The sequence below is a fragment of the Eretmochelys imbricata genome, chromosome 3 (genome assembly GCF_965152235.1).
Source record: "Eretmochelys imbricata isolate rEreImb1 chromosome 3, rEreImb1.hap1, whole genome shotgun sequence".
In the NCBI taxonomy this organism is placed as follows: Eukaryota; Metazoa; Chordata; order Testudines; family Cheloniidae; genus Eretmochelys; species Eretmochelys imbricata.
In genome coordinates this window covers 180,746,047-180,771,462 of record NC_135574.1, presented here as the reverse complement: position 1 = coordinate 180,771,462, position 25,416 = coordinate 180,746,047, and the positions used below count along the sequence as shown (strand labels likewise).

Sequence of the window (25,416 nt, the reverse complement as noted above, 5' to 3'; positions counted from 1 at the left end):
GTTTGCAAATCTCACTAACCCTGCTTCTTGTGCTATTTCACTTTTCTTAAAGCATGGACCAGAATAGGATTCCATATTTGTTAACAGATCATTAATGAATTGCCTTGATGTGAAATCAGGGTGGATAAAGATCAATGATTTTTTTTAAAAAAATAAAAAAAAATATGATTTTTTTAATTTAAAGAGGATTTTTTTATTTAAATTGGATTGTTTTGGTAAAATGCTTTTTGAGGAAAAAAACTATCTCAAGATAGTTTTAATTAAGATACATTATAGCTCAAAGATATCTCATCATGGAATAGGGATTATAAATGCTAATTCTATAGTATGAGACAATATATTCATGTAATGTTTAAGAAAAGTTTTGTAAATGAGTTCCAATAGTTCATGGATTAGGGACCCAATCTTATGGGTTCTAGGGGCTTCTGTATAGATTATTTAGGTTTATCTTTTTATCTACCCAATGGGACTCAGTCTAGAAGATACCATCAAAGATGCTTAGTTTTGCAGTTCCAAACTGGATTTTTGTGTCTCTAGAGATAACATGCCTTTTGTCATAAATATAAAGGGAAGGGTAAACATGTTTAAAATCTCTCCTGGCCAGAGGAAAAACCCTTTCACCTGTAAAGGGTTAAGAAGCTAGGATAACCTCGCTGGCACCTGACCAAAATGACCAATGAGGAGACAAGATACTTTCAAAAGCTGGGGGGGAGGGAGAAACAAATTCTCTCTCTCTGACTGTGTGATGCTTTTGCCGGGGACAGAACAGGAATGGAGTCTTAGAATTTAGTAAGTAATCTAGCTAGATATGCATTAGATTCTGTTTTCTTTAAATGGCTGAGAGAATAAGCTGTGCTGAATGGAATGGATATTCCTGTTTTTGTGTCTTTTTGTAACTTAAGGTTTTGCCTAGAGGGATTCTCTACGTTTTGAATCTAATTACCTTGTAAGGTATTTGCCATCCTGATTTTACAGAGGTGATTCTTTTTACTTTTTTTCTATCAAAATTCTTCTTTTAAGAAATTGAATGCTCTTTCATTGTTCTTAAGATCTAAGGGTTTGGGTCTGTGGTCACCTATGCAAATTAATGAGGATTTTTATCAAACCTTCCCCAGGAAAGGGGGTGTAAGACTTAGGAGGATTTTGGGGGGGAAAGACGTTTCCAAACAGACTCGTTCCCAGTAAACAGTGTTAGACGTTTGGTGGTGGCAGCAAAAGTCCAAGGGCAAAAGGTAAAATAGTTTGTACCTTGGGGAAGTTTTAACCTAAGCTGGTAAAAGTAAGCTTAGGAGGTTTTCATGCAGGTCCCCACATCTGTACCCTAGAGTTCAGAGTGGGGAAGGAACTTTGACGCCTGTTAACAGCAAAACTGTTTTAAAATAAATAAATAATATGGACAGGTGAGAAATGACAGACCTCAACCCTATTGTCCCTCTGCAAATTTGTGTACAGAGAGTCCATCTGTCCCTTATCTCTCTCTAAAAGTGCAAAGTTTCAAGAAGTTCAATGAATAGAAGATTATTGGGGGTGGAATAGTTCTGGACAAGGAGAAGAAGTCTGGAGATAACTGTGAGAAGGGAGGGACAGGCAGTAGAAACAAACATGAAACTGTTTGAGCAGCATTTTCCAGAAATCTGGAGGTCTTTCTGAGTGCAGCCTTCATTGATTTGAGATCTACCGTACCATTCTCTCACTAGAAGGGAAAACCTATAATGGCAGCAGACCATAAAAGAGACCCAGTTTGGGAATAAGAACTATTCAAGAAATATATGTTTGCTGATGATGTTTTAAAAAAAGTCACACCAGTGAACTGGTGGAAGTCACTTAAGTACTTGGATTCAGAGATTGTTGAAGTGATAATCTCACTTTTAACAGCAGTAGCTTCTTTTGCAGGTGTAGGAAGAATATTTTCTTCCTTTGGACTAATTCATTCCAAATTGAGAAATCAACTGGGACCTGAAAAAGTAGGAAAGCTTGTTTTTCTTTTCCAGGTAATGAAGAAACAGGAAAATGAAGGTGAAGATGACTGAGTTAGCTACAGAAGCCAATATTTTAAGTTTCTCATGTTGACTTGGCTGACGTAGTTGATTTAATTTTTTTTTTAATATTTCATTTAACTATTTTAGTTAAAAACAATTTTAACAAAAACAAACCCAATTTTAAAAAACGTGAATGTTTAAATTCAAAAATTCATATGTTTGTTTTGTTAAAATATATTTTTGCTGTTGAAGAAAAAAATCCAGAATACTTAACGTTGTTGTTTTAGTTAAATAAAGCAATTTAAATGTTTGTCTAGTGATGTTCTCCTCCTAATACAGCATGGCAAGAAAATCCTCCAAATATTAATGATTAACCTATTGAATTGGAGATAGTTAACCTCCCAATGACTTCATAAATATCTGCTTCAATTACCTTTGGTAAATGAAATAACCAAACAATCATTAATTTTCTGATATAGTGTAAAACTAATCTGAAAATTTTCAAAAGAAATCACTTTAAAAATTTTGCATGTACCTTCTAAAAATGAAACCAACATCTATCTATGAGTTGTGAAGAATATGTATTAAGGTTATAACAACCAACAAGAATGCACTTTTATGTAGAAATCCATGATTAAATCTAGTCTTCCTGACTAGTGATTTAAATTATTTAAATCATGATTTAAATCAATTTGATTTAAATCAAATCCACCCTGTGTGAAATACATTTCTTTTTCATAAAAAATTGAATAAATGGATGTTGTTTTTCTTAAACATACAGTAGGTAATAGACTGACATTACAAACAAAATGTTGGTTATAGAAAATAAATACTAAACCAAAGGGGAGGGAAATGAACAAAAATTATGTAATATTAAAATTAAAGTATATAAAAAAGGCTCTGCAGAAAGAGAGAGAAAAAATATGAACCTTAACACAGCCTTGAAGTTTCCAAATAGCAACAGGGGCATGAGGGAGATGCTTTCTGACAGACACTCCTCTCTTTGACAAGATGACAGATCTGTTAGCTGGGGACCAACATTTTAAAGGAGTGAACTGTCTACTTTCCTTTCTTAAACAAAACAAAAAAATGGCTTATTAAATTGCCTGCTGTGCCTCAGAAAGCAACCACCTCAAGAGTTTAACCAAACCAAGCCCTTAGTGCAGGGGCAGGCAAACTTTTTGGCCCGAGGGGCACATCAAGGTATTGCAACTGTATGGAGGGCCGGGTAAGGAAGGCTGTACCTCCCCAAACAGCCTGGCCCCCACCCCCTATCCACCCCTTCCCACTTCGCACACCCTCAGAATACCCGATCCATCCAACCCCCCTTACTCCTTGACTCCTGACCACCTCCTCCCAGGACCCTCCACCCCTAACCGCCCCTGGGACCTCACCCCCTATCCAACTCTCCCTGCTCCCTGACCCCTGACTGCCCCTCGGGATCCCCTGCTCCTTATCCAACTCTCCAGCTCCCCACCCCCTTACCATGCCAGAGCCAGCCACACTGCCGGGCTGCCCGACAGGAGCGGCAGGCCAGAGTGCTGCCCACGTGGTGGCGTAGCTGCAGGGGAGGGGGGACAGCAGGAGAGGGGTGGGGGCTAGCCTCCCCGACCGGGAGCTCAGGGGCAGGGCAAGCAATCCCGCGGGCCGCATGTGGCCCGTGGGCCGTAGTTTGCCCACCTCTGCCTTAGTGAGAGGCTTAAAGGAAATATGATGGGTTTTATGTTGCTGTATATACATATATTTAATTGTAAAAAAAACCCAGGGACTTACACCCATGGTGTGATGACTGGCACACTGACTTGGATTAAGTTACTACTTGTAAGTGGGGGAATGGTCCTGCTATTGTGGGGAACTTTCCTGTTTTATGCACTATCCTGGTGAAATGGGCTAGGGAAAGGATCTGATTCCTCTCTCCCACTTCCTTTATCCAGAGGCCTGCCTGACCTCAAGGGCTCCCCTTCCACTCTCCCATGTGGCAGACTCCTCGTAACCCCAACAAGGCTGGGCCCAGGATTCCTGGGGGGCTCAACCCCCAACCTTGCTGTGGTCACTTAGGGCAGGGTCTAGGATGTCCCCACTCCAGGGTGCTTTCTCTGCACTAGATGCTTCCCTGACCCACTGATCATTACATACAGTTCAAAGGAAATACAATTTATTAAACAGCAATCAAATTTTTAAAAAAAGGAAAAAATGGGAAAGGTTAAAGGAAAACGCATCACCCCACTCTGTGGCACAGCGACATCACAACCAGTGTCTCTGGAATATCAGGGCTGTTCAGTCTGTTTCTCACAAGTCCCAGGCCTCCTTCTCAGGCCCTGGCTGTGCTGCAGGGATGCTGCGGGTTGGATACTTGCTCTGGCGGTGGCTACACGCCCTCAGGCTCTAGGATGCTTCTTCCCAGTGCCACCCCCACCCTGTGAGGGTTATGATCCCCCTCCAAGTCTGGCCTGCCAGGCGTCTTGGCTGGGGGCATCTACCTGCACTGGGCCCACTGCCCAGGGTCCCCTCTTGCTCTCCCCAGCTGCTCACCGCACTTGGTTCCAGACTGCTCCAGCCCCAGCTCCAGCTCCAGCTCCACTCTGCCTCAGCACTGGTGCTGTTCTGCCTCCAGCTCCCTGGACTGCTTCTCTGGCCCCTGTGGCTCTGGTTGCTACAGCTCTCCTCCCAGGACAAGTCTGCTCTGTGGGCTGCTTCTGTAACTCTGCTGCCCAGTTCAGCTTGGGCCCCTGCTTTCTCCTTAGCTCGGCCCCACTCTATCTGACCCAGGCAGTTCCAGCTCACACAGAGGACGGGACCCCCCCACCCGGTCTCCTGACTTCCTGATTAGCCTGCCCGCCCTGTCAATCAGACTGAGCTGGAGCACGGGCCTCTTCCCATTGTTCCTGGGGACTGTCAGTCTCAGGGTCCTGATTTCCCACTGACCCTTCCCCTTTCTTTTTGTTACTGGGAGCTAGCCAACCAAAACACCCCCACTGAGTTTTAGTAAAGGGACAGCAGTCCCCTTACATACTGATTTACACTGGTATGAAATCCTAATCAGGCCCACAGGTTCTGCTTCATTGGTTTCATTTTTAATTCACGGTTTTACCAGTTAAGGGCTGGCTGAAAGAGTATTGGAAGGTTAGCAAACAGAGGAGTGGGACGGTAACTGGCAACTCAAATGTCATATCATGTGGCTTTGGCATTCTCACAGACTCTTTCCTGGAGTGAAATGAAACTTTTATTGCTACTCCAGTCCATCTTCAACTGCGGCCATAGCAGCAACCCCTCCGACTCTCGCAACCCCTTTTTCACAGCAGCGATTGCAGTTGTAGTGAACTCACAAATCTGAATTTTGTGTTAAATATTTAAGAGACAGGGGTTGGAAGCTTCAAAGTGGAGTATTTCTTCTGGAGGTCACCATAGTGTAAAGCAGACTTTGCGGAATCAACAACAGGGTCCTGAGTTTATAACTATATTACACTTAGCTTTTATTAAACAAATGCTTACATGGGGGAGGGGGGGACTACAACAAACATGCCCATGAACACAGAGTCCTTTTACTTAACAATTTCTGTTCAGTGAACCTACAGTGCATCTGCATCAAAGTGTTGCCATTGGACCATATTCTGGTTAGTGTCATAATCACACATACACAGTGCAGAAGCAGCCCACAAATCCATGCAGATGCAAGACAAAACTGCATGTCGACGACTTGCATTTTAAGGGGTGTATATACAAACACACAGTCTGTTTTGTGATTCTTAAGAGAAGAGTCTCTGAGGTCTTGGTAGATAGCAAATTATGGCCAGCAACTTATGTTCTGTACTTCCAGTGCTGTTCCCACAAGTTTTCTACCAGGTGGCTATGTGCAGCACCTGGAATTTGGCCTACTAAGCAAGTTTTTTCTAAGGAATTCCACACATGGTGGCCAAAGCCAGGCAGAATCACAAAAAGGAAAGGCCATGGCAGGAAAGAAAAATGTGAATTCTTACTCAAATAAGTCTTCAGTAATCTCAAGAAGAAACATGTTTTACTCTTGACTGGCAAGAAATTTGTTTAGAACTCATACAATATTAAATACTACCATATTATAGGTAGGGCTGTCGATTAATCGCAGTTAACTCATGCGATTAACTCAAAAAAATTATCTCAATTAAAAAAATGTGTCGTGCTTAATTGCACTATTAAACAATAAAGTACCAATTGAAATATATTAAATATTTTTGGATGTTTTCTATATTTTCAGTTACAACACAGAATATACTGCTCACAGTGCTTACTTTATATTTATTTTTATTACAACTATTTGCACTGTAAAAAAAAAAGAAATAGTATATTCCAATTCACCTAATACAAGTAATGTAGTGCAATCTCTTTATAATGAAAGTTAAACTTACAAATATAGAATTATGTACAAAAAATAACTGCATTCAAAAACAAAACCATGTAAAACTTTTAGAGCCTACAAGTCCACTCAGTCCTACTTCAGCCACTCGCTCAAACAATTGTGTTAAATTTTTTTAATCGACTGACAGACCTAATTATAGGACACATATATGCACATCCATATGCTGATGCTACAGGGACCCACAGAATACTCTAATATCAAAAAGGACATTAAGTCAAACTTAGTAATATCATATTTGTTTTCTAAATTATGGCTTGTTGCCTACAAAACTGAGAAAACATTAAAATTGCATGGCAGTAACTAAAGTGTTGCATTTTAGCGATTAAATGTAATTACCTGCATAAAAAAACAACATAATGTGAATATCAATAATTAAATTCAATATGTTTTCATTCTGAATACTCTATTAATATATAAACCTAGTATATAATCTCTCCCTTAGAAAGTGATACATATTGTGAATAATAAGAGCTGCATGCAAACAAAAAAGATACCTGATCCACTTATACCACAAAGGTTTCAGAAGGTAAACATGTTTTATTAATTAACATCCTGTAGTGAGGAGAAGGGTACATTTCCTATCTGCTCACTTAGAACCTGATCCACTTTCTATTAAAGTCAGTGGGACTTTTATCACTGAATTCAGTGGAAGCAAAATCAAGTCTTTTGGACTTGAGCCCACTGAAATCAGTCTTTCCATTGGTTTCAAAGGGCTTTGATTCAGGACTTTAGGGCGGAGCGCTGAGCTCCTCATACAAGGTGCTAATCCTCAACTCCTATTGAAAATAATGGTTTGGAAGGCTTCAGTACCACACAGTATTGGGTCCTTCATTTCTTGAAGTTCTCCAAGAGCAACCCAGAAACTGAGCATTTTTCTTTCATCTCTAATCAGCAGCTGGTGACAAAAAACAAACTGATTTTACAGCAACATGATAAGCAGCCTCTCTTCATCTCCCTCTACAAAGGAAGCTTCATTCAGAGATATTCTAGTAACTCAAGATGCAAAAATGTAAAACACAAAGGAAACATTTACATAAACTCACTAGCACTATGAAATGAGTCCTATTCAACTGTCACAACTAGGCTGGGATATCCCTGCTAGTACAGAACTTCAAAAAACTACATTAGGGCAATCTAATGAACATGTAAATGGGCAGGAGTTGTTACTAAACAGCTCTTTATCTGTTAAATATGTAAATATTAGTTAATAGCTACGGTACCAATAGATAGCATTCAGGAATACAGGTTTTGTAAACCGAACTAAAAAAAACACTTATTGCACACTGCAAATGGCTTCATCTGTACAGCTCTTTACTTCATCTTTTAAAGAGTGTTTCTGTGTACTTCAGTGGGCACTGGCCTTTTCCATCTTTTGCTTATGTAAGAAGAGACTGAATGAGCTCTCCCCTGACATCTAGTGGTGAGCTGTGGAAAAAGACTTCAGAAGCTGATCTCATTTGCATGGACACACCCTCTTTGCCTAGGTGTTCAGCATGATGGGATTGCTTGCCCAAATGATCACTTGTGGTTGCTGTTGGATCCCCAGTCTCCTTGTTATTGGGACAGGAGTAATAAAGGATTGTTATCCTTCTTGTGTGAATTGAGGGCAGAAGAACTGTACCTGGCATACCCCGATGGAGGAACTCACCCTCAACTGAATGGCACTCGCTAGGCAGGGGACATGGGTTCCAAATACCAATATGTTGAGAAAGGGTGGGGATAGGTACTTGTAGTTGGTGGTGTGGGTGCTGTTTAAGGACCTTAGGCACCATTTGATCATTTCTTTCTCCATAGTATAATAAAAGAGCTATTTCAGATGCAATTGAGAGAATTGTTACATGCTGCAGAGCTGAAGTCACTGATATCTAAGTATTAGACCTACTTTGAGACAGTGTCTCCAATGCAAGAGACTGTGCACCAGCAGTGAGACTCCCCCACTAACAACTTAAATCACTAAGAGCTGTGTTAAGTGTCGGGGGGAGGTGAAGACATCTTGGTGAGTGGCCAGCTGGGCAGCTGGTGGAGAGGCGGGGCAAGGGGTCAGCAGGGAGACTGGTGGAGAGGGCCAGAGCAGAGCCATGCAGAGGGGTGGCAATCAGCCATTGGGGTGATGAGCGAGTGCCCGAGCAGTGGAGCGTGTAAGGTGCCTCTTTACCCCACCCCCTGCCTTCCACACAGGGTGGGAGATGAACTCTGTGGATGAACCTCTGGACTCTGGGGCTGCACTGGCCAAGGAAAGCAACTGTGAATGGGGTGCAGAGAAGCAACGGGCATGTTAAAGGAACTTTTAGATTGCTGGACTTAAGAAACTGAGGGGAAACTCACTTTGGGGGAGGGCTCTTTTGCTCATGGTTTGTGTTTATGAACCCTAGTTGCAGTGTTTTCCCAAATTAATGCTGAGTTACTTCCCTCTTTTATTAGAAGTTTGTGCTACACTCAGACTCTGCTTGCGAGAGGCGAAGTATTGCCTCTTAGAGCCACCCAGGGGGTGGTGTGTAATTGTCCCAGGTCACTGAGTGGGGGCTCGAGCCGGTTTTGTGTTGTATTGTTGAAAAGGAACCCCTAGATACCGAACCCGGCTCTTGTTTCCACTGGCTCCACCTGGCAGAAGGGTTACACTTACGCCAGTCAAATTGCTGTAAGCTTTTTGAAGAAATACTATGATTATTTTTGGCATAATCAAACTATGACCTGAAAGTTTCCTCAACCAAAATCTCCATCTGAAAAATTAAAAAGTGTATCAGCAAGATGGCAGAACCTGGAAAAGAGAATATATGGGTGTTCAAGATGATGCTACATTATACAGATTCAAGCTTCTCAAGTAACAGTCATTTTCTTGAGGAGTTTTTTTTTTCTTGTCAGTGGACAAATAAATCATTGGATTTTATTTTCAGTATTTAAATAGCTTAACAGATTATTTAAATATATTCCACAAAATAATTATTTGCAAATTTCTTCACTCAATGAGAAGAGATTATTCACAGATAATGCTTTTAATTATTTTGCAATCTCTAACACAGAGCTGCAGTGTAGGAATGCTGGGTATCTTTGTCAAAGACATTTCATCAGTAAATTTGGAAACAGCTCTCACTGAACAGGTCCATGACTCATTTCTGCAAGAAGCAAAATCTTTAACATTAAAGAATCCCATATCTCCCATATCAATCCTCAATATTGCACAGTTGACACCTCCTGAAACAAAATAAGGTTTCCCTGGAGAAATTGTAGAACAAAGGTAGGAGAAAAAACAGTACAGTTGGGTTTTGGTGCAATAATCTAACAAAATAACCTCCATTTTACTGAGTCCAGAAGCTCTAAAATCAAGTATTTTTTTAAAAAAATGAAGAAAATCATACTTCATTTATTACCATGAATATTTTACTGAACCTGAAATTGCTTCTAATGTAATTCTTAAGCTGTAAGTACATGTTAGAGCTATCCAAACCAGAGTTGCTCTGTCTTTCCAACATGATGAGCCACAGAAAAAGTCATTTATATGGTCTGCCTTACAAGGCATGGAGGGCACTAAGCACTTTATAAATTCTGGTGCTTAGGCCGTGATCCAAAGCTCACTGAAGTCAATGGAAATATTCCTATCCACTTCAATGGGGTTTGCATCAGGCTTTAGATTGCAAAGTTACTGTGCTAAGCAATATGGGATGGACATGGAAGCTCAAAGAATTACTATGTGATTTATCATAGAGCCATGTGTTTATTAAAAATAAACATTGCATGGGTTTTGCAGGGCTTAGATAGTGTTGAGATGGGCACTTAAAAAAAAAGCCTAAGACAGACACAGAAACACATACAATAATAAATCAAAGGTATATAATCAAAGCAAATCTAATTCTTGAATGTCTGCTTAGGTTAAAAAAACCCCAGACATTTGGAGGACCACTTTTTTGCCAGAAGGGAGTTTGACAGTTCTGTAATTTATATACAGTAATCTATTTTTGGTATATATAAAATTTAATAAAGTGGCATGAGATCTTTTTAATATCAAAGAACTGCCTATTTTCCATAGTAAAAGTATGTAGTTAACTGATGTTACAGAAACCATACATGATACTATACAAACTTCAGAGAATTAAAATGTACTGAGTAAATTAACCTGCTCAGTCTTTAGAGTCATGTAAGTTCTCACTTTATTATTTTGTGCTGAATAAGTACTAGAGAGTTTTCATGGTGCTTTAAAATTCTCAAGTTTAGAGGCTGTAACAGCTGACTTATGAATACACTCTTAAAACAAATGTAACTAGTGAAAACATACAATGTAAATAAACAGTGATAATCATGTAGACTCTGAAGCAAAATAAGCTAAATTGATTCATTCTCTAGCTGTAGGTATCATATCCAGTGTTGTACCCAGGGCTACCATGATGCTCTAACAGTTTTATACTATGCTGCCATAGAGTGCACCCTCATTCAAATCCTGACCTCAGTGCAGGCAGCTTTCTCAGACCATACAACTGAGGGTGAAAAGCCAATTCCACTGAAATCAATGGGTATTCTGCCATTGATTACAGTGAAGATGGCATTTCACCCACAGTTCTTTGTTGCACTGTAGCATCTCCTTCTGGCCAACTGATGGAGCACTGACAGGCTCTGGAGGAAGTCACATCCAACCCATTTTGTTGTAGGGAGGATGGAAGCAATGACGAGATTTGGAAGATGGGATGGGGAAATCCCTCAAAATAAACATCTTTTGTTCTAGGTGGATTTCCCAAATCCCACACTCTACTTATTAAAGTGGCTAAGTATGGAAGGGTATGCATCTTGTGGAAGAGTAGAAAAGCATCTTGTCTTCAGAATGGATTCATTATGAAAATAGAAATGCATGAGCTTCGAGCTGTGGAAGGCCATTGGAAAGTTTCAGGCTCCCTGCCTGCCTCTAAACTTTTAAAAGAAAAATAAAATGTTGAAACTAAATGTTCTGAGTCACTTGGCAGAAAACATATAGAAAAGAACCTTTCAAATAGGTGTCTTCTCTTTACTGAAAGCTCCTCACGACAATCATTTTTATAGTCTCCCTGCAATCTAGAAACCTGCAGACAGTGACCTTGCTGCTCTTTTAGAACAATCCCCTCATGATCCCTCAAAAATCTCCTCTGCGTAAGGACCAAGTAATCAGCCCCCCCTTTTTTTTTGGCAGCAAAATTTACAGGGACCAAGGGGTAGAGTGATTTACACACATAAGCCCATAGATAGGAATTGGGGGACGGAGAGCTCCTGCCCCCTCCAGTCATTTCCAGCCACTACTATTGTCTGAGTGTAGATCCAGGGACCCCCTCCTTTGGTCTACTCCCTTGATCCCCTTCTACATTTGACTATTCAGATGTTGTGTGGAGTCCCCTACGTCCCAGTGCACAGAAGATCTAGAAGTCCTTTGCACACTATTTCACCCATCCATATTGTAGGGCATAAGATGTGTGGACTTTCTACCTTGGCCCCAAACCCTTAAACATTCTTGAATGGCTAACACGCTCCACCATGCCCAGAAATGACAGCATTACAAGACCAAGTGTTTTACAATTACAAGCATGAGGAATGCATTGTGAACTACATTTTGGCCATTAATTTTGTATTATACCACTATTTTTTTCCCCAGCAGTCAACAGAACATAAACCCTTTATGAGATTTTTATTTTGAATTCCATGACATGTGCTTTCAGGTAAATGTACAGTAAAAGCTGAAAGAGACACCAGCCTAATATGAGCTCAAGCATGTCGGAGATGCAAATAACTTATTTTGGTACCGTGAGAAGTCAATTATACTTTTCTATCAAAGTGCTCATGAAAGATAATGGATTGACAACCCTGAGGCTAAAGTTCTCTGTCTACACACAGCAGATAGAATATTACCTTATTCAAAAATTCAGTGGAACTGATGATGGATATAACATTGTTTCTACAGCTGTCTCTGACCCCACCTCCAGTTGTCCCCATGGGCAAACCCTAAACTGAGGGCCCTGTGGAGCGGATGAGGGAACAGGATTCTTCTGAGACAAAACTGGCTCCTTCTTCGTCCCTGGTTTCAGATATGTTGGATAATCATAGTCTCTACCCAAAAGGTGCAATAGGGCCCTTTGTTGTTACTACATTATTTATTTCATGTGAGGACACTAAACATGTCCTCACCTTTTCTATGCAAACACAGGGTCCCAAAATCCTGTATTCCTTGTGTACTCAAAACTCCAAATGAATCCAATAGGCATTTTGGTGCACAAGACATGCAGCATCCTGAGCCACACCTTGTTGGATTTAATTTTCCTTTTTTTTAGAAATAGAAAATATTTTCCATATGTATATATACATAATTATATATACACACACACACATCATTAAAATATCTCATTTACTGATTCTCAGCAGCATTACTTTCCATCTTGAACTTTTGTGAACCCTTGCCCAATTCAAAGAACTAAAATGATAGTTGTATTTGTATTACATATGAACTTAAAAGAAAGTACCAGCTCAGTGATAAAGAATTCTATTACTCTAGAAAAGCAGTTTTAAGCCATTTATAACATTTTTATTATGTAATTATTTCACTGATTTTTGCCTCCCATTATTTAATTAGAAGATTGGGTTATTTTCTGAAATACGACAAGGCTCAGGACATACTTTGAAAAACACTTTTAATACCTATAATTGAGGAAAAAGGGTAAAGTATGTTGCTGTTTATGGGGACACTGCTGCTTTGATTATTAATTATTATTATTATTTGCATTAATTATTACTGAGTGTTCTATAAACATTGTGCACTACATAGACTTTTGTCTACAGATAGCTATGTGTCATTAACAAGAAAATTGGAAAGCCTTACATGAGCAGTTCACTTTAAAATGATAATATCCTTCATATAATTACTTTAGATAGTATGATAGGAAAGTTCAACTCATCATTTTAAAGGTTTTTTTTTTTAAGTCAAGAAAATAATTTCAAACACAAAACATACATATCTGTAAGGATTCATCAAACAATTTGTTTTGCATTATGTTAGATGTGCCTCAAACCTCAAGTAAGGGTTTTAGCCATATGCTACAAAACAAGCATAGCATTTCGCAGATAGCAGTTTGGTCAACTAAGGAGCCATACAGTTTATCAAAGGCCCAATCTAAGGCCCCTGTTGCTTCAGTGGGCATTGGAGAAGGTAAAACCTTAGAAGTTCGGGTACAAAATGACCCTGACATGGTCCTTCAAGATTCTGTTATAACTGGAAAGCTGCACACAGAAGCCATGTACCCTTCTGCAAATGCCAGGCAAACAAACAGTTAACAAATTACTGGTATTAATTTTCCCCCCAAGAAACAGAATAGTTTTCCATAAATCAAAGCACTGCTTCAAGAAAATGAACACACTGTTTGCCTGCCTGTTTGAGTATGCACAATTCTGAGGTTACACTTTTCCAGGTGCTATAACAATAAAAACAAGGGTGTTTCCTTGTTCCTTCTGTAATTTATATGACAAGTGTCTGACTAACACAAGCTTTATGGACCAAATCGTGGTCCATCTTATGTGGTGCTTCCTGATATGCTCCAGGGACAGAGCAACAATGTGCTGTTCCTGGCTCAGGTCTTGTGGCAAAGCCACAATTAAACCCAGGTTAAGGGTGTGATTGTGATCCCTTTACTCACATTTACTAATGCCCTCATTCCACAGGTAGTCCCATGGACTTCAAACACACGACACATGACACTCCATGTGAGCAAGGTTATTGATGATACAAAATAACCAAACAATCCAAAAACTTCCTCCCATGCTTTACTTTACACAGATCCCAGAGTGTTTGAAAGAAAATCTGAATTTTATTATTTTCAGAATTAGAACACTGTTTTCAAACTTAATCTCTTCCTCATTTTAGCATTGGGGGGAAAAGTAGAACATAAATCATCAGGGAAGCATAAAAAGTTATTTCAAACTGCTTCTTGAGTCACATGCTATTACTAGCACAGAGATGTAATTGAGAGAACAAAGGGATATAACAATAGTTGAAAAACTAATGTATTATATTAGTTGATATGAAAAAATATAGTTAAATAGTTCATTTATCTGATAAAGAACCTTATTTCCAACACTAAAAGCTTAAGTTCCTGATACATTATAACTGAATATTTCTCTCTCTCTCTCTCTCTCTCAGTACTATACACCACCATGGAATTAGTACATGTCCTGGGGTTTGGATGCAATAATAAAAAACAAGCAATTTTCTGGTCCTAGTTAACTACTGTTCAAATAAGCACTGCATAACAATAAATCTTCCAACAATCGCCCATACAATACTGTTTTGTGCATAATAAGTACTTACTTTTATGGGCTGAGTTGATTTTAGAAGGAGAGATAATACAGAAGAGCCAGCATCTTTCTCTGTAATCAGACCCACCAGGATGGAGCGGTTTGTGTGAGCAAACAGACACCATCTGAAAGGCTTTCATTTTGTTTCTTGCACAAATGCCTTTCTTGCAAAGAGAAGTTAAAGTTTGTTACATGGCCTTGAAATAAGTGCCTACATGTGAGTTCACACTGCGGATTTGACCATCTGAACCTGGGAAGACTCCAAGACCCTATCTGTGCTGGGCTTCAAACATGAGATACAAACATAGTCTTAACACAGTTTGACCCTGTCAACATAGGAAACAAAGCATACAGTTCCTTAACTACATTCCACAGATAAAAAAGGAAACTCCCTTCCCCTCTGGTTAAGCACATACTAACTGCAACATGCCACTGGAAAATAACATTACTGAAGTACTATAGGAATATACTGCAGGAAAGAATCCCATACCTTAATGGGGATGAACTAAAGGCCTCAATCTGCCAGGCGTTGAGCACCTCCAGCAAGCACAGATTTCAATGGGAATTGAAAGAATTCAAGGACTTTGCTGGAAGTGTTCAGTGCTAGGCGGAATGACCTCATAGGTCTTTCCCATTACTAGCTTTTATGGAGATGAATAAGGAGAATGGCTAAAGCAGAGGACTTTGTGAAAACAAAACCATCAACTCCTGACATTTTCCATTGCAACACTGCCTTCTCTTTGTAAATCATTTTGTAGAATAAAATATTAAAGGAACTATTTTTGGAAAATAAATTGTAAAGGGCCTTTATAGAGTCCCCAAGCTTCTCAAAGCAGAAAAGACATTAACCTGTGACATGATATGGAATACATATTGTGGTATTGGCTTAGTCTCATGTGGCTAACAGTTCAAATGATATGACATGCACCTTTGAGTAGAGCCTAGCACAATAGGCAGCAGCAACATTGTCTATTTTCTAGAAGGCACAAATTCAGTCTGGGATTTGACTTCATTTGTCACAGGTAGAGAGAGTCATATGATAAAGTATTTCCAATGAGCTGCAGATTCAGGAAGTGCTTTCTCTGCCTTGTCACTTGCACAGACTTCATTAGCTACACTATTGTACTAGTGACAATCATATGTAAATTCCAGATGAAGTTTTTGTCTACCCAACCAACCACCCAAAAATGGACCCTGAAAATACCCGTGAATAACAATCTACTCTTCATAGATTTTCAGCCCAGGCAGCAAGGAATAAGTTTTCTATTTACAGTATGGCGTATGGAGCTTTAATGACTGTGGGCAATATACCACACCTTTCAGATCTGGAAATTGTGCAGCACAGTTCAAAAGGCTTATCAGTTAGAAGCAACTGCAGCTGGAGTTGGAACGGAAACTGAACTTAACGAGTGAAGTTGTAGCTTGTCTACAAGGATGTTTCAGAGCACTAATGTAATAATTTTGTAATTTTATTTTCTTGTTGTGATCCAATTAAAGTCAGTGTGGCTAAGGTAAAAAGCATGATTCATTGATTGGATTTTGGGAAATATTACACTACACAAGCTTTTGTCTGTAAGGAGATGATGATAGGGGAGGACTTCGTTTGCTGTCCTTTAAGGAGAAGCAATACTGGAGTATTTTACTGGCATTGAATCAACCTGTAAAATTATTTATGTTATCTTTGTACACATTGTACGTGTGACTGCCAAAATGTACACAGTGAAAATAAGAGATTTTAAGTGTAACGTATTTAACAGGATAACAGAAAATAAAGAGTAATCTTATGCATAACAAGACATAGTTTCTGAATGTTTGGGAGTGGGCTGTTCATTTTTTTTTCCTTTGGAAAAAAAATTGTTTTTTCCCTTTTTCTCCAGGAAGAACAGAATGATCTACTGTATGTCTAGGTTAAAAATGGAATTATACCACAAATAAACATTAGCATGAGGTTTCAGAGAGTGTATATTTGGGTATGGAAGGTCAATATAGTATTATTATTAATTATTTTTATGTGGGTAATGGCTAGAGGCCTGTAGCCCACTGGGCTACTTTGCCTTTTTTATATTTACTTCTTGGCATTATATTCAGCAGTAATGCAAGAAACCTACAGGACTGTATCCTGTAAGACATTAGCTTCAGCAGGTTAGCATAAGGCTTGAGGCTTATGAACTTTGAACAAATAAACTTTGCACAGACAAATGGCCCAACAGAAAACCCCAAGTATTTGTGAAGCTGAAAATAGAGTTTAAGGGGAAGTTCTGACCACAGATACATGTAGGGTGGCCCGATTAAACGGAGAAAATATCGGGACACATCGGGGAAGCAAAACAAACAACAACAACAACAAAAAACCCGAGTGGCCAAAGCTGCAATATTGGGACAAATGGTGTCCCAACCGTGCATTGGTCGGGATGCAGGACAAAGACCTAAAAATCGGGACAGTCCCGATTTTATTGGGACGTCTGGACACCCTAGGTACATGAGTCAACCACAGAAGTGTACTGGCAATGATCTGATGTCCATAACAGGTACATGAGATACATCTAAGGCTAGCCTGCTTGCTTGCCTATATATCTTTTCTTATAAGTTTCTTATTTTCTTATGGGTTTGATTATTTGTTTTATTATAATAAGTTTATATTAGAGTATGTTTTGGCTGTAACACATGGGACCTGCAGGCCACATCCTGTATGTTGAGGTAAGGCAAGGTTAGCATACATATGTTTGGGACTTTTCATCTCGATAGATGGTGATGAGTTAAAGCATAAGATCCATATATGGCTGTGATCTTTAACATAGAGGATGCATTAAAGCAGGCTGGCATTGGGGCTTTCCTAATTTCATACCTTTTAAATTTAACAGGTATACCACAACTTGGAACTTGGAAAGAACCAAAATAACCAGTTAGGACAGAAATAACAAATGTGATACCTAACCACAAAAGGTCCATGGTAATGAATGTAAATATATGCTAATAAGTTGAGATGTATTCTAATTGTGTTATTGTACTGCAGTATCATTAACATAATCAATATTTACAAATGTTCCTGACATCTGACAGTTGGTCCTATAATGTATACAAGTAGAGCCTGATTTTATGAAGGTTTTAGTGACATATGTAACATCGTGAAATTGGGACTTAGGTAAAAAAGTGAATTTGGATAGGAATTTCAGATTTGGGGCTTTGAAAGTCCAGGTTTACCTGTATTTTGAATGTAAAAATATTGTGCTCTGAATAATTTCTGAATTCTGCAGGAATTATTTCAGGATGCTGTCAATGAGATTTAGGCCAAGATTAAAAATAAAGATGTCTAAAATATATGCTTCAAAACTCATATTTAGTTACATAAATAAGCATTTTGAAAGTATGCAATACCCAGCAGCTCCCTTGTGGATGGCTCAGCACTTTGGAAAAGTCAAGCCACTTGCTTAAATCTTGATTCCACAATGCAAGTAGGGCTCCACATGGATGCAGGGATCCACCATCAAGGAACTCAATCCAGGATTGGGGCCCTAGCTTTAGGCATCCATTTGTGATACTCTTGGCCCTAGAACTGTACCATTACTGGAGTAACAAAGGTGAAAAAACTTAGAGAAAGCTGATGGATAAATGGTCACAGTCATAGATATTTAAGAAGAATCAAACTGATAATTTACTATGAGAAAATACCAGATATTTATATTAACATGTATTTGTACTGAAGCAGGAGAAAATTCCTTCTTTTACTGACAGACTTTCAGACAATTTATATGAAAAGCAAGGTAATATTTAGAATATTAAAAAATATCTGTTAATACATGAATTGTAAATAGTTTTTCCAATCAAAGATGTCATCATCAAATCCAAGAAAATCTAAGAAAACCTCTGCAACATGTTCTTGATTACATACATTCTGCACTTAAGGCTTTTTTGAAGACTGTTTTTCATAAATTCAGTATTACCTACTGACTTGTTTCCTCAGAAGTCAATATATCTTTAAGAATGCTTAATAAGGACATTTCCATACTGAGATGTCACCAATAGCTTTTTTTTAGAGAAGCCTGCAGTTATTCTGTTAAAATGCAACAGGATTTAAATGTGTAAAATAATTGAGTTGTGGTGCAGCATTGACATTTCAGAGCCAATCCATTCTAGGACCAAATCCTCTAATGATGTAATTCCACTGAAGCCAATAGCATTACAGCAGCAGAAAATTTGTACCATTATTTGTGCTGCACCTAAAAAGGTGTTCAGTATTTTATGTGATAGATAATTTGACAGGCTCCTGTCCTTAGGAGTTTACAGTATAGACTTTAGGCATTACATAACAAATGAGGGTAAAGAAGAATGCATGGGGTAGGGATGGACAGTGTTGGATATTGCACGACACTTTTTAGAGATTTTCTAAAAATGAGTGTTGTGAATCAGTTCATTTCTCTACAATGCCTCTGTCGGGCATATTTAAATCATATCTACTTACATCCCTCTCATTTATTCAAGAAAATATTTTACTATGTCAGAAGGCCCTAAAGATGCATTTGGAGGATTGATTAATTTATTTCATTTATCAGGTGCAACCTTCAATTACCTAAATAACAATGCCAACACACCCTTTTGAAACTTTTTCTTAACATCTTTCTGAATAAAATTGAGTCATAACTTCATACTCTTTAAAAATAGAGAAAAATAAAAATAAAGTAACTGCAACAAGAACATTAATATAAAGCACATAAACAAAGAAAATACATCCATTTAAAGTGCCTGGCAAGGCCATAACTTTACAATAGAGATTTTGTAACCCCTAGGGCAGGAAGCCTAAAAACAAATGATCCGTTTTCATTTTTGGATACTGCTACATCTGGTTTCCAAAGACTGTAGACTATCAAGGTCTTAGCCAGGGCCTCAAATACAGTTGCTGGCTGAAGCACCATGCAATTATTCATTCTTGTTTGAAGATATGGGGTCGCTGCTGCAGACCAACTCCCTTCAGTAGCAGCTGATATTTAGGCTATTGTCCATTCTCCAGGATAGATATTACCTGTGGAATTGAGAAATTACCTCTACACTCAATGTAGCCATCGGTGGTGGTGGTCTAAAAGGTGTTAGCCTGACACAAGTGAGGGAAGCATGCCTATAGCAGAGAGAACCACAGATGGGACAACCCCATTAACTGTCCACTACTCTCTTGTATGCCATTCCTGGTGCCTTACAACATGGCTGTGGATACAAATGAGAGTTCTGCACAAGGATTATGGTTTTGTGTAAAACAGTGTTAACCCTTTGAGACACAAGAACTTCAAAATGCTATAGACATGGCAAAAATGCAAAGCAAACTGAAAGTACAAGAGCTTCAATTTCTTTTATCCTTTAAACGAAATAAGATGTACTTTAGTTCTTCCCTACAGCAAAAATAACTAACAATCTGCTTCACCTCATAACTCAAATACAAGTGCTCATAATAGCCTGCTCCTTTCTTTGCCTATGCCTCAGAGGTTCCCAGTAATTACTCATCAGCTGTTTAGACACATAGCCCCAGAGGCCAGTTTGGTCTTAGACTTGCTGCATTAAGAAAATTCTATGGTGCAATAACCAGAGTGACAGAACCAGTGTGTATTCACAAAATGTTGGTATTATGAAAAGATATAAGCTAGTAATTCAATATCATTCTACAAGCTCGTGTTTCATTTGGCTTGCTGAAATATTTTTACTTTCTTAAAAGCTCTTACCATTTAATAACACCATAAGAAAATGTGTAAAAGCCATTTATGTATAGTACACACTTTGATTTTATTGAACATTCTTCATTAGACTTACTACAGCCTTTTGATGACTACTCTGGAAACCTTAATATTAATTAAAATTGAAGTGTTATTCACATAAAATACTAGCAATCATTACTGAAATGTCAGGCCAGTTATTAAAGTCATAACATTATTTAAACCTTTTTCAACTTCCAGAGAAACAAGAAATTATTGTGATTGTCAGTCAAGGAGGCTTCCTCTAATTGTTATCTGCCTTGTATCTCAAGGTTCCAATTCCCTACAGATTCTCTAACAGAGTTTTGATCGCAATCCCTATTGTATTCAGTTTTGGTACTAATGGGATACTGTAATGCTCAAATTAAAACAGAATTTCAATAAGACAATTGTATAAATAGAATTTTAATAGCAGACTCGTTGAGTTAATGTTTCTGACCAACCAAGTGGCTTTCTTATCTATCCATTTGTGTATTGGTTACAGCATCATTATATGGTTTCTCTTTCTCCTACTTGTTCCAAATTAAACTAAATTTCAACTGAAGTAAAAAATGCACCACATATCTATCTCTTTCTGTGTAAGTCTGTTTCGACTCAAACAATCTTGATTTTCTTTTCTTTGTTGTTGTGGTTTTTGTTTTTTAACATGGCTATGGAATGAAAATTTGGAACACAATTTAACTTCACAGGTGGGCGAAGACAACATTCATCAAGTGAAAAACCTTCTATGGACTATGGAATTCCAATTACCAGCTTGGTGCAAGACCAAGAGTAGATCACTTAATTTGCCTGTGCTTTAGTGTCACCATCTACAAAAAGAGCATGAAATAATAGTTACTTAGCAAGTTTTGCAGGCTGCCCCACAAGGCAGCAACATGCTAGACTGGGGGTTCGGATAAGTGGTTTCTACTCCCAGCTCTGCCACTAGTTTGTGACACCTCAACCAAGTCACTTCACTGCTGTCCCATCTTTCCCTCTTTCTCTGTCTTGTCTATTTGTATTGTGAACTCTGTGGGATTATGTGTTGGTACAGCTCAGGTACAACTGTAATATAAATAACAAGGAGTTGGTAAAATACACACTACCCTCCCTGATAACCACTGTTTTTATTCCAAGAGGACCTGAATGGGGATTGTTTTCGATGCTATGGGGTTGCTTTGATTTCAGTTCCGATATAGACACTACTGCAGTTAAGAAATGTACTCCTGGTTTCCACGGTGGCATCATGGGGCTGATCCAAAGCCCACAGAAGGTAAATGGAAAGATTCCCAGTAACTTCATTGCACTGCAGTAGTAAGTCACACGCTGTGTAGCCCAGCACTTCTATATTTAAAGGAGATATCATAGAATCATAGAATAACAGAGTTGGAAGGGAACTCTGGAGGCCATCTAGTCCAACCCCCTGCCCAGAGCAGGACCAATCCCAACTAAATCATCCCAGCCAGGGCTTTGTCAAGCCTGACCTTAAAAACTTCTAAGGAAGGGGATTCCACCACCTCCCTAGGTAACGCATTCCAGTGTTTCACCACCCTCCTAGTGAAAAAGTTTTTCCTAATATCCAACCTAAATCTCCCCCACTGCAACTTGAGACCATTACTCCTTGTCCTGTCATCTGCTATCACTGAGAATAGTCTAGATCCATCCTCTTTGGATCCACCTTTCAGGTAGTTGAAAGCAGCTATCAAATCCCCCCTCATTCTTCTCTTCCGTAGACTAAACAATCCCAGTTCCCTCAGCCTCTCCTCATAAGTCATGTGTTCTAGACCCCTAATCATTTTTGTTGCCCTTCGCTGGACCCTCTCCAATTTCTCCACATCCTTCTTGTAGTGTGGGGCCCAAAACTGGACGCAGTACTCCAGATGAGGCCTCACCAGTGTCGAATAGAGGGGAACGATCACGTCCCTCGATCTGCTGGCAATGCCCCTACTTATACATCCCAAAATGCCATTGGCCTTCTTGGCAACAAGGGTACACTTTTGACTCATATCCAGCTTCTTGTCCACTGTCACCCGTAGGTCCTTCCTGCAGAACTGCTGCCTAGCCATTTGGTCCCTAGTCTGTAGCGATGCATTGGATTCTTCCGTCCTTAGTGCAGGAATCTGCACTTGTCCTTGTTGAACCTCATCAGATTTCTTTTGGCCCAATCCTCCAATTTGTCTAGGTCCCTCTGTATCCTGTCCCTACCCTCCAGAGTATCTACCACTCCTCTCAGTTTAGTGTCATCCGCAAATTTGCTGAGGGTGCAATCCACACCATCCTCCAGATCATTAATGAAGATATTGAACAAAACCAACCCCAGGACCAATCCTTGGGGCACTCCGCTAGATACCGGCTGCCAACTAGCCATGGAGCCATTGATCACTACCCGTTGAGCCCGACAATCTAGTCAACTTTCTACCAACCTTGTAGTGCATCCATCCAGCCCATACTTCTTTAACTTGCTGACAAGAATACTGTGGGAGACCGTGTCAAAAGCTTTGCTAAAGTCGAGGAATAACACATCCACTGCTTTCCCTTCATCCACAGAACCAGTTATCTCATCATAGAAGGCAATTAGATTAGTCAGGCATGACTTGCCCTTGGTGAATCCATGCTGACTGTTCCTGATCACTTTCCTCTCGTCTAAGTGCTTCAGAATTGATTCCTTGAGGACATGCTCCATGATTTTTCCAGGGACTGAGGTGAGGCTGACCGGCCTGTAGTTCCCAGGATCCTCCTTCTTCCCTTTTTTAAAGATTGGCACTACATTAACCTTTTTCCAGTCTTCCGGGACTTCCCCCGATCGCCATGAGTTTTCAAAGATAATGGCCAATGGATCTGCAATCACATCCGCCAATTCCTTTAGCACTCTCGGATGCAACGCATCCAGCCCCATGGACTTGTGCACGTCCAGTTTTTCTAAATAGTCCCGAACCACTTCTTCCTTCACAGAGGGCTGGCCACCTCCTCCCCATGCTGTGCTGCCCAGTGCAGTAGTCTGGGAGCTGACCTTGTTCGTGAAGACAGAGGCAAAAAAAGCATTGAGTACATTAGCTTTTTCCACATCCTCTGTCACTAGGTTGCCTCCCTCATTCAGTAAGGTGTGGCAGTTCAATGATGAGACAGAACACAGCTTTATGCAAGCAAGCAGGCTGGTCAGCTGAGATGGGCTGTTCTGCCCCCCGCCTTCCACCTTCTCCTTTTATTATATTTCTCCCCCCTAAGCATTACACACTGCTACCACAAAAAGATACACAAAGGAATGTATGACGTTGATTAATATACTTATTTACCATCTTTTATCTACTACAATCCTGGTTCTCAGGCCTTGAGCCCAGGCTAAGAAAGCTTCCCACAGTCACTGTCCCAACAATCAAGTTCTCATGGTTCATATCTAGCCCTTGTCCTTGGATAGAGCAATGTGTGCATTGCTTCTACAAAACAGTCAGGGTGTGCCCTGCCTGCTTCCAGGTGGAATAACTAAACATGAACCCTTCAGTAAGGGGCCCACACTTTCCTTGGCTTTCTTCTTATTGCCAACATACCTGAAGAAACTCTTCTTGTTACTCTTAACATCCCTCGCTAGCTGCAACTCCAGGTGTGATTTAGCCTTCCTGATTTCATTCCTACATGCCCGAGCAATATTTATATACTCATCCCTGGTCATTTGTCCAATCTTCCACTTCCTGTAAACCTCTTTTTTGTGTTTAAGATCAGCAAGGATTTCACTGTTAAGCCAAGCTGGTCGCCTGCCATATTTACTATTCTTTCTACACATCGGGATGGTTTGTCCCTGTAACCTCAATAAGGATTCTTTAAAATACAGCCAGCTCTCCTGGACTCCTTTCCCCCTCATGTTATTCTCCCAGGGGATCTTGCCCATCAGTTCCCTGAGGGAGTCAAACTCTGTTTTTCTGAAGTCCAGGGTCCATATTCTGCTGCTTTCCTTTCTTCCTTGTGTCAGGAATATCTAATAATATCTAATCTAATAATAATATCTAATAATCTTGTAGCTCTATCCATTTTCATGCAACTGTTCAGAGCACAGGAACTGCCATACTGGATTAGACCCATGGGCCTTCTAATCCAGTATGATGCTCTCACAGTGGCCAGCATCTGATACCTCAGAGGAAGTTTAAAAATATAACACAGTTGGCACATATGGGGTAATCCTATGTTTTGGATCCCATGTACACATCTCTTCTTTAGCTAAATTGTGTTGTATACAATGACTCAATTCTGCTCTAACCTTTACAGAAGGAACAAAAATTATTAGCAACCACTTGTAGAATTAAAACCTATTTTAAAATACTTTACTCATTTTTTTTAGCCTTAAATCTTCTTCAGTCTCTGCAGACCATCACATGCTTTGAAAGTGCAGAGATGAATGTAGAAAGATTAAATGTTTTATGTGACCTACAACAATATGCTGAAATTTTCATTATTATTTAAATTCAAGCCGTGAAGCCAATGGATTTATTACAAACCAGAAACTAAATAAAATCTACCTTGACATGAGATCTGGGCACTAGCAGCTTACGTGCTGCATCTATACATTTTCATCTGCAAAAAAATATTCGGGCACAATAAAGAGAGAACCGTACCCTGGATGTAAATTCTAATCTCATCAGGCCAATTTTTGGGGTCCCATACTCATGTGGACAAGCAGTTCATTGTAGAAATTGTTTAATTAGCGTCAATGGAACTACTCATGTGAGTAACTGTTCACCTATAAGTGTAAGAGCTTCACACTGTGGCCCATATTACCATCAAAATCCCAGACTTTTGAAACAAGAATGCTAGTTACCAGACTAAAAAGAACAGGAATACTTGGATTTCTGCTGTCCCAGCCAGTGCTCATCACCTTATTAAGATGCACACATTTAGAAACATCTACAATTTTTGCAGTCTCTCAAATGGGGCTGCTTCCAGTCCACCCTTAATTACAGACGAGAAGGGAGGACATTAGCCATGGTGAAACAGGGCTGAATGGCTGAACGCAGCTCATCATTAAAGAGATACCTGGACCAGTCAT

General features: G+C 39.5%; 1 protein-coding gene across 23 annotated transcripts in view; it reads right to left on the bottom strand.

The window, feature by feature from the left end:
* The window catches only part of NRXN1 (neurexin 1), a 1,233,750-nt gene that overhangs the window by 795,415 nt on the left and 412,919 nt on the right, over nucleotides 1-25,416 (bottom strand). For 5 of the 23 annotated variants that reach the window (XM_077811984.1, XM_077811986.1, XM_077812000.1 and 2 more), the window contains exon 8: nucleotides 5,071-5,084. The exons of the other annotated variants lie outside the window; for them this stretch is intronic. In XM_077811984.1, the coding sequence (XP_077668110.1) occupies nucleotides 5,071-5,084 (14 nt within the window). The remainder of the gene's footprint in view (nucleotides 1-5,070; nucleotides 5,085-25,416) is intronic. 23 annotated transcript variants of the gene reach the window in all.